A 14,313-nucleotide genomic window follows, 5' to 3' on the forward strand; every position below is an offset into this window, starting at 1 on the left:
TTCTACATCCAGAAAACATAATACTCTATTTATTAAAATGAATTGAATTGTAAACACGGTTTACATTAAGCTTATTATAATTATTTAATTAGCAATTAATTAATTGGTTATAACCAGTTATAACGCAAGCAAATTTTAGATATCAAGAAGATGTTTTTATTGTTTTAATACATGCGCCAGTGTAGTTTGTGACAAGCCTCCTAACAATATATGTTCTAGGACGTTTTGCTTTTGTTCCCATTTACGTGTGCCGAGTTAAACCGTTAAGAACGCGTATCTTTTTTTTTTGCAAACGTTAAGGGAACATTACATTTTATGATTTTGTAAACATTAAAATAGCTTACCTTTTGAACGTTATTTGGACAAATAATAGCGTTCTAGATAAATCTAAACGAACTAAAACGTTTCAGAAATAAAACGTTGCATATATGATGTGTAAATGTTTTTGTGCTGACGTTGTGAGAATGCTGTATGTAATTTCGGTCTCCATGCCAAAAAAGGGGGGTTACTAGTAAGGGGTTAAAGACCAGATCACTCTGAACGAACGTTCTATTAGTGTCACGTGCGTTCCTGGTTTTGAGAGAACTTTCAGAACGTTAGTAGAACGTTTCTTGTTAGTTTGGTGTTACAAACGCACAATGACGTTTGAATTTTTATTTGGGGCACAGAAATCACACAAAAAAAATTCTAATATAGGTTACATATAACACAGTTTAAAAAAGAAAAAAGTAAAAAAAAAAAAACAAACAACAACAACAAAAACATACATTTGTGTGTTTGTGTCCTAGACTTTACAGTATTCATGCAATTAATTTGTTTGTCTACCATGCATGTTAGTATGATTTCATGTGTGTTTTCCTCAGCAGTGCCTGTGTTTGGCCTCTGTTGTTCCTCACATGTAGGTGGCTGACCGGCTGTCTAGCGGTGAGTTTTTATAGCTGTGCTGTGGGTGTATCTCTTTGACATTAGAAGGTGAGGTAGATTAATACACAAGCTACATCTCCGGGCTTCATCGGGTGGATGTGATTGATGTAAAAACTTAGAAACAATAACCTACTTGTTGGCTTTAAGAGACACTGGGGGCTGTGAAGGACAAGATGCCGATTGCCATTATTCAAAAGCAAATAATCATCCTGACCTTCACATTGATTTAAATTAATCTAATCCATAATCCAAGTCTAGATTGGATTTAAAATAGCATCATATTCAAAGGATTGAAATGAAAGCAGAATAAAACTCTTTTAAAATCTAATATCACTCAAATGTGATATTTTACTTTATTACTGTGTGTACATATGTGACTTTTTTTGTTGTTGTTGTTGCAAAAAGTTTTTTTTTTATAAAGTATTTGATCTATCCATCCATATTTCCATCTATCCATCGTCTGACATCTCAATAATCGCTCTTCTTCATTTGTCCACCAGGTGGTGGGAGTGATTTGATACATGATACAAATACATGAACAGGTGAATACACTGAATTCATTAGGCCTAACAATATATTCAGCGTTTTGTCAGTGTCATACTATATATTTATATTATTGATTATAATCCAAAATGTTTCTTAAGCAGCAAATCAGCATATTACAATGATTTAAGTAGGCTAATGATGTTGAAAATTCAGTGGCATCACAAGAGTAAATTGCATTTGAATATATATTCACATAAGATTTCACAATATTACTATTTTTATTGTGTTTTTGATCAAATAAATGCAGCCTTTGTGAGACTTTTTTTTCTTGAAAACATAAAAATATAAAAAATGAAATGATTATTCTGAACCAAACTTTACATTTACATTTATTCATTTAGCAGACGCTTTTATCCAAGACGATAAAAACAGAAGAAATCAAAAACAACAAAATAGCAATGACACACAAGTGCTATTAAGTCTCAATGCTTAACACAGTACACGTAGCATGGGCTTTTAAATAATATAATAAATAAAAAGAAAACAGGTAGAATAGAAAAAAATAGAGCAATCTAGCGTTAGAGGTCTTTTTTATGATTGCATAATAAATGAAAAGAAAATGGAATAAAAAAAGTTTACTCTCACACAAGTATATTTTCATAGAAAATTGTTATTTTAAATTTTAATTATATTTCACAGTATTACAGGTTTTACTCTTTTTATTCAAATAAATGCAGCCTTGGTGAGACCCCCCCCAATTATTAAATAATTAATTTTTTACATTAATTATTCCAAACCAAATTCTTTATTAATTATGCCACCACATAGATGAGTTCTATTTTAAAATATATCAAAATATAAAACAATTATTTTAAACTGTAGGTTAATAATATTTCATTATATTGCAACTGTTAATGTATTTTTTGATCAAATAAATTCAGCACTGAAAAGACGTCTAATATTACATATATATGAATTGCAATAAAATGTTATGTCTATATGTCTATGTTATGTCTTTTTAAAATATATTTATACATATATTTCAGTTTACAAATTCACTGAAATGTGAAAAGTATATACTACATAAATCATTATTTTGCACTACATATATTATATTATGCTAGATAAAGGTATGTATAGTGATACTAATAAAAAAGCACATAAATTATTAATTTAACTTATTTTCCCCCAGTTTTATTTTATTAATTTCATTATCAAGTTCTTTTTAATCATTTAGCTCATTGAGATTTTTTGAGGGTGCCCTGTAGAAGGATTTATCCAAATGCATTTCTTTATTTAGCCAAAATGAAATAAATTTAAATCACAAATAATAATTATTATTATAAATTTTTTACGGTAAATATTTTTAAATAAATGTATACATATATTTCTTATAATGATATTGCAACTATTACTGATTTTTGATCAAATAAATTCAGCACCGAAGACTTCTAATATTACAAATATATGAATTGCAAAAAATGTTATGGTATTACTTGTTATTGATGTCACTTTTAAATATGTTTATACATATATTTCAGTTTACAAATTCACTGAAATTTGGAAAGTAAATACTAAATCAATCATTATTTCGCATTATATATATATATATATATATATATATATATATATATATATATATATATATATATATATATATATATATATATATATATTCGCATTTATATAATATATAAATGTGTCATGCTACAGTGTTTCTCTTTTATGATGTTACTGTGTGCCACGCCCATATCGAGCTACCGGTCTTCTGATTGGGTTATATCCCAGAAAGGGGCGTGTCTACCATAACGTCAATCACTGGATTCGGCTCCAATGACGCCAGTCTGAGAACTGTTGCTGCTGTCGCGGTGCGCGGAGAACCGGAGACACACATCGGCGCGTTTGTTTGGGGATGTGCGTGATTGAACGCGTCCAGAACACCGGAGCGCGTGAGTGAGTATTCGGCTCATTTTCTGACGCGTGCGTGGTTTGTCCGCAGCGCTCCGACACGCTGTTATACTGCGGTGTTGTGGTATTCGTGTGTCATAATTACAGTGTGTCAGGCGCTTGAGCTCCGTGTTTCTATGTGCGTGTGACTCCCACGCAGCGCGGATCCGCTTTGCTGCGACGCCAAAGCACAGAAACGCACGCAGACACCGAGATGCGTTCATGTGCGTGACTGAGTCTGTCATATTTAGTCATACTAAATGAACAGTTAGAGGCATCATCAGCTCAGTCTAAATCTGCTGTCGCATTACTTAATAACACTGATCAGGGATTGTTGCGTGGTGATTCTGCAATTAATGCTGTTTAAAACACTCACAGGACAATTCTATTTGTTTACTAACAATGTCCAGTGAACATATGGACTACAAGAGCAGAGGCATATATGTAGAAATAGCCAATAATACATTGTGTGGATCAAGATGATCGATTTTTCTTTTATGCCAAAAATCATTGGGATGTCATGTAAACATAATGTCCGATGAAGATATTTTGTACTGTAAATATATCAAAACATCAACTGTGATGCTATAGAAATGTAAAAGCAGATGTTCGAAGACAAATTTTGTTTCTCTGACGCATAACAGTAACACATTTACAGTAGCTTTGAAATCTAACTGTAAAAGTTTATTGTAATTTTAACTTGGACTGTAAAGATGCTGCGGTAAAAATCTGTTAACATTTATATACCTGCTTTATTAATTTACTTAATATGCTGTAAAACTATAACAAGACATTTAATGTAGTTTTACAGTAAAATACTGTTAAATGTACAGTTTTTTGGAAAAGAAAAAAAAAAATAGTACATCGACGTTCCCAGAATCCCCTGTGTGACACATTTGGTGCTTTTTCGTTTAAATCATTTTGTTTCTTCATAATTATGTTTCTTCTTGTGTTTATACATTTGTTTCTTTTTTGTTTTGAATTACTGTCTTTGTTACAAAACAGGTTTTTTGTACTTTGTTATATCAAAGTTTTATCAGTTAATGATATATATATTTGCAAAACTGTACATTTAAGTTAAAATCGTAAAATGTAAAATATTGCTACTGTATTTTTAAGCTGTGTTTTTAGCCACAGCTGCCTTTTTTACTGTTAAATTGCATTATTTATTTATGAAGCTACATTGTAATGCTATGTTGCCAGACTGGTGTTTTGTGTTTTTTTATTTTTAATTTGTAGATGAAAAGCATCTCTCAAACAGTAAAACTTGACGATCTTGAAAAGACCTTGGGAAGATTGGGTTGCATTATCAGGGAAGGCATGACCCTGACAAAATAAAAAGGAAAGTTTTACAGTATTTGTTTGTTTTTCTCATGCATGATAGGGATTCTAAAGGGTAAACACCATAACATTGCTATAAAATGACTGTCGTTCCTCTGATTCTGACAAGTGAATGGGTGTTTTGCCTCTGATGAAGTTGTCTGAGGTCGGTCATGTTTTACAGCTTTTACAGTTCAGCTTTGGAGGTCATTAAGACCCGGTCTGGGCTGTGCTTGTGTTGAAGTGGACGGAAGTCATTGATTATCTTCAGCTCTTAGAGAAGAATCCCATTATTGTCTCTTAGTGGTGCATTACGCTGCAGGGTTTTACTTCAAAACAACCTCTTATCTGAATGAAGTGTGTCATTTTATTTGGATGCTAAATACTACATGTATGCTATCTTAAAGGGATAGTTCACCCAAAAAGAAAATGTGTTGAAAATGTCCTCACCTTCAGATCATCTGAGATGTAGATGAGTTTGTTTCTTCATCAGATTTGGAGAAATGTAGCATTGCATCACTTGCTCACCTATGGATGTGAATGGGTGCCGTCAGAATGAAAGCTGATAAAAACATCACAATAATCCACAAGTTATCCACACATCACTTTAGTCCATCAGTTAATGTTGTGGAAAGCCAAAATCAGAGTTTTTTTTAACTTTAAACCATTGTTTACGGCTAAAATAGGAGTCCATTATCCATAATGTTGCTTCCTCCAGTGAAGAAGTGATCTGGTCTGAATCAGGAGAGAAATCAAGCCAAAACAGCTCTTAGTTAAAAAAGTTTTAATGCTGGATTCATTTAATCTTTTGTCTTCTCCAGATGTTCACTGATGGACTGAGTGATGTGGATTATTGTGATGTTTTTATTAACAGTTTGGACTCTCATTCTGGCGGCACCCATTCACTGCAGAGCATCCATTGCTGAGCTACATTTCTCCAAATCTGATGAAGAAAGAAGCTCATCTACATCTCGGATGACCTGATTGGCTTGACCAGTTACTGAAATGACGCAGTCCAGCCGTAAAATACAGTATCTCATTGTAGTTACTAAGTAAAATAAAGTCTGATCTGAAAAGACACACTTTCACGCGCATAAATAAAGAAATGTAGTGTCCGTTACAATGCATCGTCTTTTCAGGACAAAGGAGCAGAAATGCAGATGATTTCAGAAGGCCGTTTATAGCTGTTTTCCCCTCGTCCTCCTTCCGTGTCCTCGTTCTGTGCGTCTGAAGCCAGAAACACACGGTGGGTTTAGACACGTGTCTGCAGGTGCCGTCCAGTCAGGTTCGTTTGTTTCTAGCATTTGACGCAGTAACAGGCGGCTGGATGTCCAAACGTCTCACAAAGATCTCCTTTGAGCCGCGTTTTGATGTCCGCTCATAAACCTCATCCCATTCTTATCCAAATCTGTGGCAGATTCACGGCCGAAAGCGAAGCGGCCTTATTTTCTTCAGCCGGAGCGTTTGCTGGTCTGCTATTTCTGACATTTATAGGCCGACGGCTGTATTTTTAGCTCTTTTCATAGAGGTTTGATTGAATTAGTCCGAGTTCAGAGCTAATACGCAGTAAAAATCAGACTGCGTTGGCATTTTATTGTGTGTTTGTTTGAGACGGGATGACCTCTCAGCCGCGGCATCGTCTCTCGGAGAGATTCATCAAGGGTCATGACACACAAATACATTTCTTGAACCAATTTTGGCTGTAAAAATAAATACATCAGTCCTTGAGAACTTATTGAATATACTTTATTAAATGGATAATATTCATATTCATTTTTTGGTCAGCAGTTGTGTCCAAATATATATGGATCTGACCGCACGTATGTATTTATTTCATCATTTCATATTTTGGCAATATTTATTTATTTTTATCCATATCACCAGATGTTTCATATTTTGGGCAGTATTTATTTATTTATTTATTTATTTTATTCTAGATTGTCAGATTATTTTTCGCCAATATTTATTTTATTTTTAATGTGCTTAGCCAGATATTTCATCTTGTTGGCTGAAATTATGTATTTATTTGTGTCATTAATTAAACATTTTTAATTTAATTGGTGCTGTTGGCAGATTTTTCTATTTTTTGTTTTCAAATTTTTTTTAACATTGGTAAACATTTGATATTCAAAACTCTTTATAATTCAGCTAAATCTAAGTAAAAATGAATAAATTGACCTCTGATCTAGGTGGAAGTGTGATCTTGATCGTTCATCGCTGGTTTGTTTTGTGTTGTGGTCTGAAGTGATGACACGCAGTGACTCTATGCCAGCGGAAACACACGCTCGCACGCAGACGAACATAAAGACATCCATCTGTTTGTGAGGAGTGCAGTGAAACACCACATGGACGTCTGAATGAAACGAGACGCTCCAGGAAATAATCTATTGGCCAAAATAATGATTGTATTCTAACAGGTTGCCAGAACGGTGTATAGTCTTCCATGGTTTGGACAAACAGGTCATCCAGCCCTCCATTAAAACAGACTAACCTCTACCACGCAAAGCCTTTCTGAAGCAACTCTGCTGGTTTGCAGATGATGTCATTATAAACGATATTAGAGATACACAATAAATTCACTCCATATTGTGTACTGGGGTTAAATGTGGTTTTCGTTTATTCATTTATTTATTTAATATAAGTAATAATAAAAATAATTTAATAATTTAAATTGACAGCAATATTTATTCATTTAATTATTTTTAATTAATATTGGTAGATATTTGATATTTTTGGTAACATTATTATTTTGTATCAATATTGGCAAATATTTGATATTTTTGGTATTATTATTTTGTATCGATATTGGCAAATATTTGATATTTTTGGTATTATTATTATTATTTTGTATCAATATTGGCAAATATTTGATATTTTTGGTATTATTATTTTGTATCGATATTGGCAAATATTTGATATTTCAGGTAATATTCATACATTGTTTTTTTTATCATTGGCAGATATTTTATATTTTGATCAATACTAACTTACCAACTTATTTATTTTCTTTTTTGTTTATTTTCTCAGATATTTGGTATTTCTGGCAATATTTCATTCATTTATTCTATATTGACAAATGTTTCCTGCAGTATTTATTTATTAGTTTATTTTGTAATCATATTTGCAAAGGTTTTTGGAAATATGTATTTCTTTTTTAATTGAAATTGCTAAATATTTAATATTATTTGGCAATTTCTAATTGCTATTGGCAGATACTGATTATTTATGGCGATATTTATTTATCCGTGTTGGCAGATAATTGATATTTTAATCGATATTGGCCAATTTTTTTATATTTTAGGGAATATTTATTTATTAATTCATTTATATTGGGTTTTGGTAGATATTTCATATTTTGGGGCGATATTTATTTATTTAATCTGTACTTGCTGATATTTTATATCTTGGGGCGAAATTTATGAATCAATTTATTTAATTGGTACTGGCAGATATTTAATATTTGTGACAGTACCCCCCCCCCCCCCTTTCTTTTTTAATTGATATTGTCAAACATTAGATATTTCTGGCATTATTTATTTATGGAATATTTGAATCATTATCCTCAGATATTTAATATTTCTGCCAATATTTAATTTGTATCTGTAGATATTTGATATTTCCAGCAATATTTATCAATTAAGTAATAAATTTTTTAATCAATACTGCCAATTATTTTATATTTTCAATCCATTTTAAATTGTAAAATGTAGTTAAGTTCACTCAATGTGAATCCATATGTAGAGCACTAGCTTGCTGTCCAGTGAAGATGTGCTGATGAAGGCAGGCGTTAGTGGTGTATTTGTTTGGTCTGGACTCAGATCCTCAGTGTTTCTGTCTGCTGGACACATCGAGTCTCCTTCAGCTCAGCGTGTCTCTTAAAGACCGCTGAATATTCTTCTGTGGTGCACTATTTATAGCTGCATCCTAATTATCTGTGACCCACCCGCGCTCACACACTGATCAAACACAACACACTGCCGCTGTGTGAGATCGAGATCCAGCGCTTTGTTTCGTTTCGGAGAGCGTTTGGTGGAAGCGGTAAACAGCCATCTAGAAGACCCTAGCAACCACATAGCAACTCGCTAGAAATCATCTGGTCAAGAAGGATTTTAAGCAGCAGATGCTGGTTTTCTGGCAGCTCTGTACAGATGTTTGCCAAGAGTTGAAGAGATGTCATAAAGTATAACACGATAAAAATACACTATATACTCTCTCCATATCGATTATGGCGTGATATATAATGCTGTTCATTCATTCGTCTAATTATTGTATCTGTATTGACAGATTTTTCATATATCCAGCTTTATTTATTTATCTTTTTGTTTGTTAGTTAGTATTGGCAGATATTTTGATATTTCTGGCCAAAAAACATCCATCCATTCTTCCATCCATCCATACATTTAATTTATGCACTTAGCAGACGCTTTTATCAAAAGCGACTTATATTGCATTCAGGCTAACAATTTTCTCGTAACATGTATTTTCTGGGATTCGAACCCCCAACCTTGCGCTTGTTAACGCAAAGCTCTACCACTTGAGCTATCCATACATCCATCCATCCTTCCATTTATCCGTCCATCCATTCATCCATGCATCCATCCATTCTTCCATTTATCCATCCATCCATTTGTCCGTCCATTCATCCATCAAGCCATTCTTCCATTTATCCGTCCATCCATCCATCCATTCTTCCATTTATCAGTCCATCCATTCATCCATACATCCTTACATCCATCCATACATCCACCATTCTTCTATATATCCATTCATCCATCCATCCTTCCATTTTTCCGCTATTCTTCCATTCTTCCATTTATCCATTTATCCATTTATCCATCCGTCCATCCATCCATTCTTTCATCCATCCGTCCATCCATCCATTCTTTCATCCATCCGTCCATCCATCCATTCTTTCATCCATCCGTCCATCCATCCATTCTTCCATCCATCGATCCATCCATCCATTTTTCCATCCGTCCATCCATTCTTCCATCCGTCCATCCATCCATCCATCCATACATCCATCCATTCTTCCATTCATTCTTCCATCCATCCATTCGTATTGTCGAATGATATCAAATATTTAATATATTTCCAGCTTTGTTTGTTTGTTTGTTTATTGTTATTGACAGATATTTGATATGTCTTGCAATATATGCTTATTCATTGAAATAGCCAGCTACTGAATATTTAATAGGCAAATTAATTTATCTTAATTGGTATTCGCAGATTGATTGTTTGATTGATTGATCTGTATTTTATTGATGTGTATGATATGTATTTTTATATTTAATTGTCAGATATTTTACTTTTTCATCTAATTTTTTCTTTAATTAATTTCTAATCGGTTTTGGCAGATATTTTGATATTTGCGGCAATATATAAATATATACATGTACCTATTTATTTATTGCATTGGTAGATATACATAGTGATGCACTAGAGACCACTCAGAACCCTGCTATGTGAACATCTGTATCATGAGACTCGTGTGTTTCCTCAGGTGCAGGTGTGTGTGACGGACATCATCATGCTCAAAGGCTCTCGGTGATCCACTCCTTCCCATGATTCCTCACCAGGCCGCCCCATGCCAGCCCGTAACCATGACGACCGCTCGCCCCCGCTCGCCCCTCCGTCGCCCGGCGGCCGTTTGACTGGATGAGGAACCCGGCCTCCAGTGATGTGATGCACAGGTTCGAGGTTCTTGGGATTGTGGGGGAAGGTGAGTACCACACCAGACTGAGACACTAGGCTAGAAGAAAGAAATGATGTGGAAAACACAGGATAAAGGAACACTTCATGCATCACAAATGCTTTTTATGGCCTTGTTTCTTAATGGGGTCGCATAATGAAAAATGTGAACTTTTCTTGATCTTTGGAAATAAACGTTTGATGTGTCGCGAGAACTTGCTGTAACCTTCAGGACTCGGGGGGGAAAAGCACTTTCATTGCATCGTTTATGATGTCAGATGTCATGACTGTTTTGGTTTTAATGCCATCTTTATGTGAGTTTTATCTGAAATAGAGCACTGAAGATTGAATTTAAAATTGAATTCACACTTATTTTCTCTGAATCTGTGCGTCGGTTTCATCAGATCACAGTCTCAGGAGCCTGATTTGGGTCATTATTTTATTCTGACAAACTGTGCATTTACTAAATTTGACTTAATATCGGGGCATGGAAGAAAACTCAAAATTTTCAGTGTCAGTGTGCGTTCAAGTGGAAATTTGTGTATGGAGAGGAAAATAGTTTTGCATGTCTATATTTATCTTACATTGTGTACCTCAGTGAGTAGTTCTTCCTGAAAAGCACTTGAATGACTCCTTTCATACATTTAATTTTACTGTACTACTATATTGTACTTTGTAGTTTGGGGTCAGTTTTATTTAGTTATTTATTTATTTGTTTTTCAACAAGGAAGGTTTAAATTCCTCAAAAGTGACAGGAATAAATTACATTTGAACAGATATTCACACATAAATCAGCTATTTGTAATTGTAAAAATATTTCACATTATTACTGTTTTTGCTGTATTTTTTATCAAATAAATGCAGCATTGGTGAGCAGAAGAATCCCAAAAATGTACTGACCCCAAACTTGTATAAAGTAGAGCATTTTTGTGTGTGTCTATTCTGGAATATTCAGTCAGGGTCTTTATATTTAACATGAACGTTGCATTTTTAAAGATCTTGTGCATGACTTATGAATGTGCTGGATCTTCTGGTGATTCTGTGTATTGTAGGGATGTGTGTGTCGAGGTGTGTGAAGTCGACCTGCAGCTTCTCTCTCTACATTTTATATGAGGGTTTGGTAAAAGTCTCTGGGGATCAGGTTATTTTTACTCTTTCATCCATCTCTCACACTCTGATGCCCCACTAACACCGTGGTGAGTGTGTGTGTGTGTGTGTGTGTGTGTTGAGGAAGGCTGTGTGTAAGATGTGTTCTTTCTCACAATGAGTCTTAAGGGTAAATATCATGAAAACCGTAAAGTTGAGGTCATATTGAACCCCAAAATCTGAAATTACATTTTGCTTAAAATGAAAGCCATTTGCAAAATTTTCTTGCCCTGGTGCTAGTGGGGTTAATGCCACTGAATACTTTAAAATATAATTCACTCTAAGATGAACTATATTTAGTAGCCCTAACCCTAACTTGATGGGAACCATTTGTACGTAAATGATCTAGACTATGGGTTTGCAAAAATTAGTTTGTTCGTATTAGACTATAATAGCAGGTGTAAAAAAAACTCAAGGTCTAGAGACAAGTTCTTATAAAGTTTACCATCTTTTAACTGGCCTTTTAAAACAACATGTCATGTGCAAGATGCTGCATAAGATGCGAGATGTGGGCGCAGCATTCAAAGATATCTGTCTAATGTGTATTTACATAGAAAAACAATTGAAACGCAGTAAAGTTGAACACAAAAACAACCCCTAACTCTACTAGTTTTATTTACGGCAATGCAGAACTATTGATATTGGTTCAATAAATAAACTTTAACATAAAATTGTAAGTAGATAGTTAAATATTCAATAGTTTTTGGAAGTTTATTTGTCCTTAAATTTAGCTTTCTGAAACTCTGCCTTAACATTTTGCTTATTATGTTATGTAATGCTGCTTTATTAACTCATTTTAGTGGGAGTATTTGTACAAATTTATCTAATCTTACAGATATTTGTTGCGTTGCAGTAATGCAATTTTTGGGTGTAAAAATAATGTCACGTTGCCAAAATCAGTCATCATAAAATAGACATGAACATGCATTGGTTACTTTTAAGATTTTGTGCTACTTTGGGCTCAGAAAGTGTTATTTCAGACCAGAAAACATCCAAAATACACCTTTAAGTGTTTATTTTATTGTATTTAATCTATTTGCGGCTGTAGATTTCAATGAAAATACATATCTTAAAAAGTTTTTTCTCCACTTCAGTAGCTCTTACAAACACCAAACTTAGCAGTTTTATTCCCCTCTATATTCTGGAGGTTTTTACTGTGGGGATTGTTCGTATATCATTCACACTGATTGGTATAACATTTTATACATTACGACATGGTGAAGATGTATTTTTTTCTGGTTGCTGACAGCATATTCAGATTTATGTAGTGATAAAAAGAGAAATCCAAAATCCCTTCAGTAAAAATCTTTGACTCTAATATGTCAACAAAATCAAATACAGAGTTTGAGCCTGGCCTAATCCAGTGTTCATATTTATTTTCTGGAAATGTATGCAAATAAGCGCATTTTTACTTGGAACATTTCATAAAATGTCAAAATGTTTGCAATACTTAATGTAATCAATGAATTATGGGTGAATATGGTGATATCTAATAGTTAAATGTTTTAACCTTATTCACCTGGGGTGTCTGAAATATAGATATAAATATAATTATTGAGATTCACCCATAAGGTCGGTCTTGTTGTCTTTGGTTATTAATGGTCATTAGTAGGGCATTCTAGTTGGTCTTTGACTCCAACAAATCCATTTCAGACGGAAAGTAGCCCAGGGCCCGGGAGATCATTGTATAATATAATCCAGATTAACACAATAATGTATAAACAATGGTAGTGTATTAACTGATGCTCTCAGATGAGTGTGTGTGTGTGTGTGTGTGAGAGTGTTCAGCTGTCAGTGGATCCATTTCTCTCTGTTGGCCTTCAGTAGATTAATCTCCTCTCAGCTGTTCTCTTCTCTCTCATATTCCTCTGTTCCCATCCTGACGTCTTTGTTTATCCTCTCGCCGCTCAATGCTAATTGAAAGCCAATTGATTTGGTTGAGTCTTCAGGTGATCTTCAAACTGAAATGGAACTGAAACGCCTGTCATTCACAAACTTCTACACATCTGCTGCCCAGTGTATTTTTGGTTTTCCTTTTAAAGGGTTAAGTTCACTCAAAAATGATCACTGTGTCATTATTTATTCCCTATTACACGTTATTTTATGTTATTTTAGTGTCATTGGTATACTATTATAAATATTTTCATTAATATTTTAAAATAAATTTTCTTTGTTGTTTTTTCAATGTAATATAAGTTAAATATTTTGTAATTTTGTTGTTTTTCTTGCTTTTTTAGTTTGTTTTAAATGTCTTTGTAGTTTTAAGTTTTTAGTTAAATTTTAAGTTTTTAGTTATTTTAGTATTTAAAATGAATGAAAAAAGAAATGGGGCTGAAACGATGAATCGACATTATCGACAAAATCGACAACAAAAAATTGACGACAAATATTTTTGTTGTCGAGTAGCCGTTTTATCTCATATGACCAGTAGCAGCTCTTGACTGTAAATTTAGGTGTGGCAGATTCTGGGTCATAGCACTAATATATGAAAAACATTTTGTAAACTTTATATTCTAATCTCCGAACACATGCACGATTTTGGCAGAGATGTCCTTGCGTTATCTTGTGGGTGGCGTGCTTGTGTTGATTGGCAAGCTTGAAAAATATGCATAAAAGGCTGTATTATAATTGCTTTAATATAGCATTTATCACCTCCACATGTTTATTTAGAATGTTACAAGATGTGGTGCAAGTCTATTCTCAGAATAAGAATAAAACAAACAGAATGGAACCTTACGAATTCTATTCATGTGATCCGTTTAAACCAAAGGATTTATATTTTAATTTGAACCACTGCTC

General features: G+C 33.6%; 1 protein-coding gene across 5 annotated transcripts in view; it reads left to right on the plus strand.

Moving 5' to 3' along the window:
• The first annotated feature begins 3,225 nt into the window (after positions 1–3,225).
• LOC113072523 (cyclin-dependent kinase-like 5) overlaps positions 3,226–14,313 on the plus strand; it is a 40,168-nt gene continuing 29,080 nt past the window's right edge. For 3 of the 5 annotated variants that reach the window (XM_026245520.1, XM_026245516.1, XM_026245521.1), the window contains exons 1-2: positions 3,226–3,363; positions 10,181–10,399. In XM_026245520.1, coding sequence (XP_026101305.1) covers positions 10,336–10,399 — 64 coding nt within the window. In that variant the 5' untranslated portion in view covers positions 3,226–3,363; positions 10,181–10,335. The remainder of the gene's footprint in view (positions 3,364–10,180; positions 10,400–14,313) is intronic. The other 2 variants (XM_026245518.1, XM_026245519.1) reach the window with 2 other exon arrangements.

Source organism: Carassius auratus, unplaced genomic scaffold (assembly GCF_003368295.1).
Source record: "Carassius auratus strain Wakin unplaced genomic scaffold, ASM336829v1 scaf_tig00009243, whole genome shotgun sequence".
NCBI classification, from domain to species: Eukaryota; Metazoa; Chordata; class Actinopteri; order Cypriniformes; family Cyprinidae; genus Carassius; species Carassius auratus.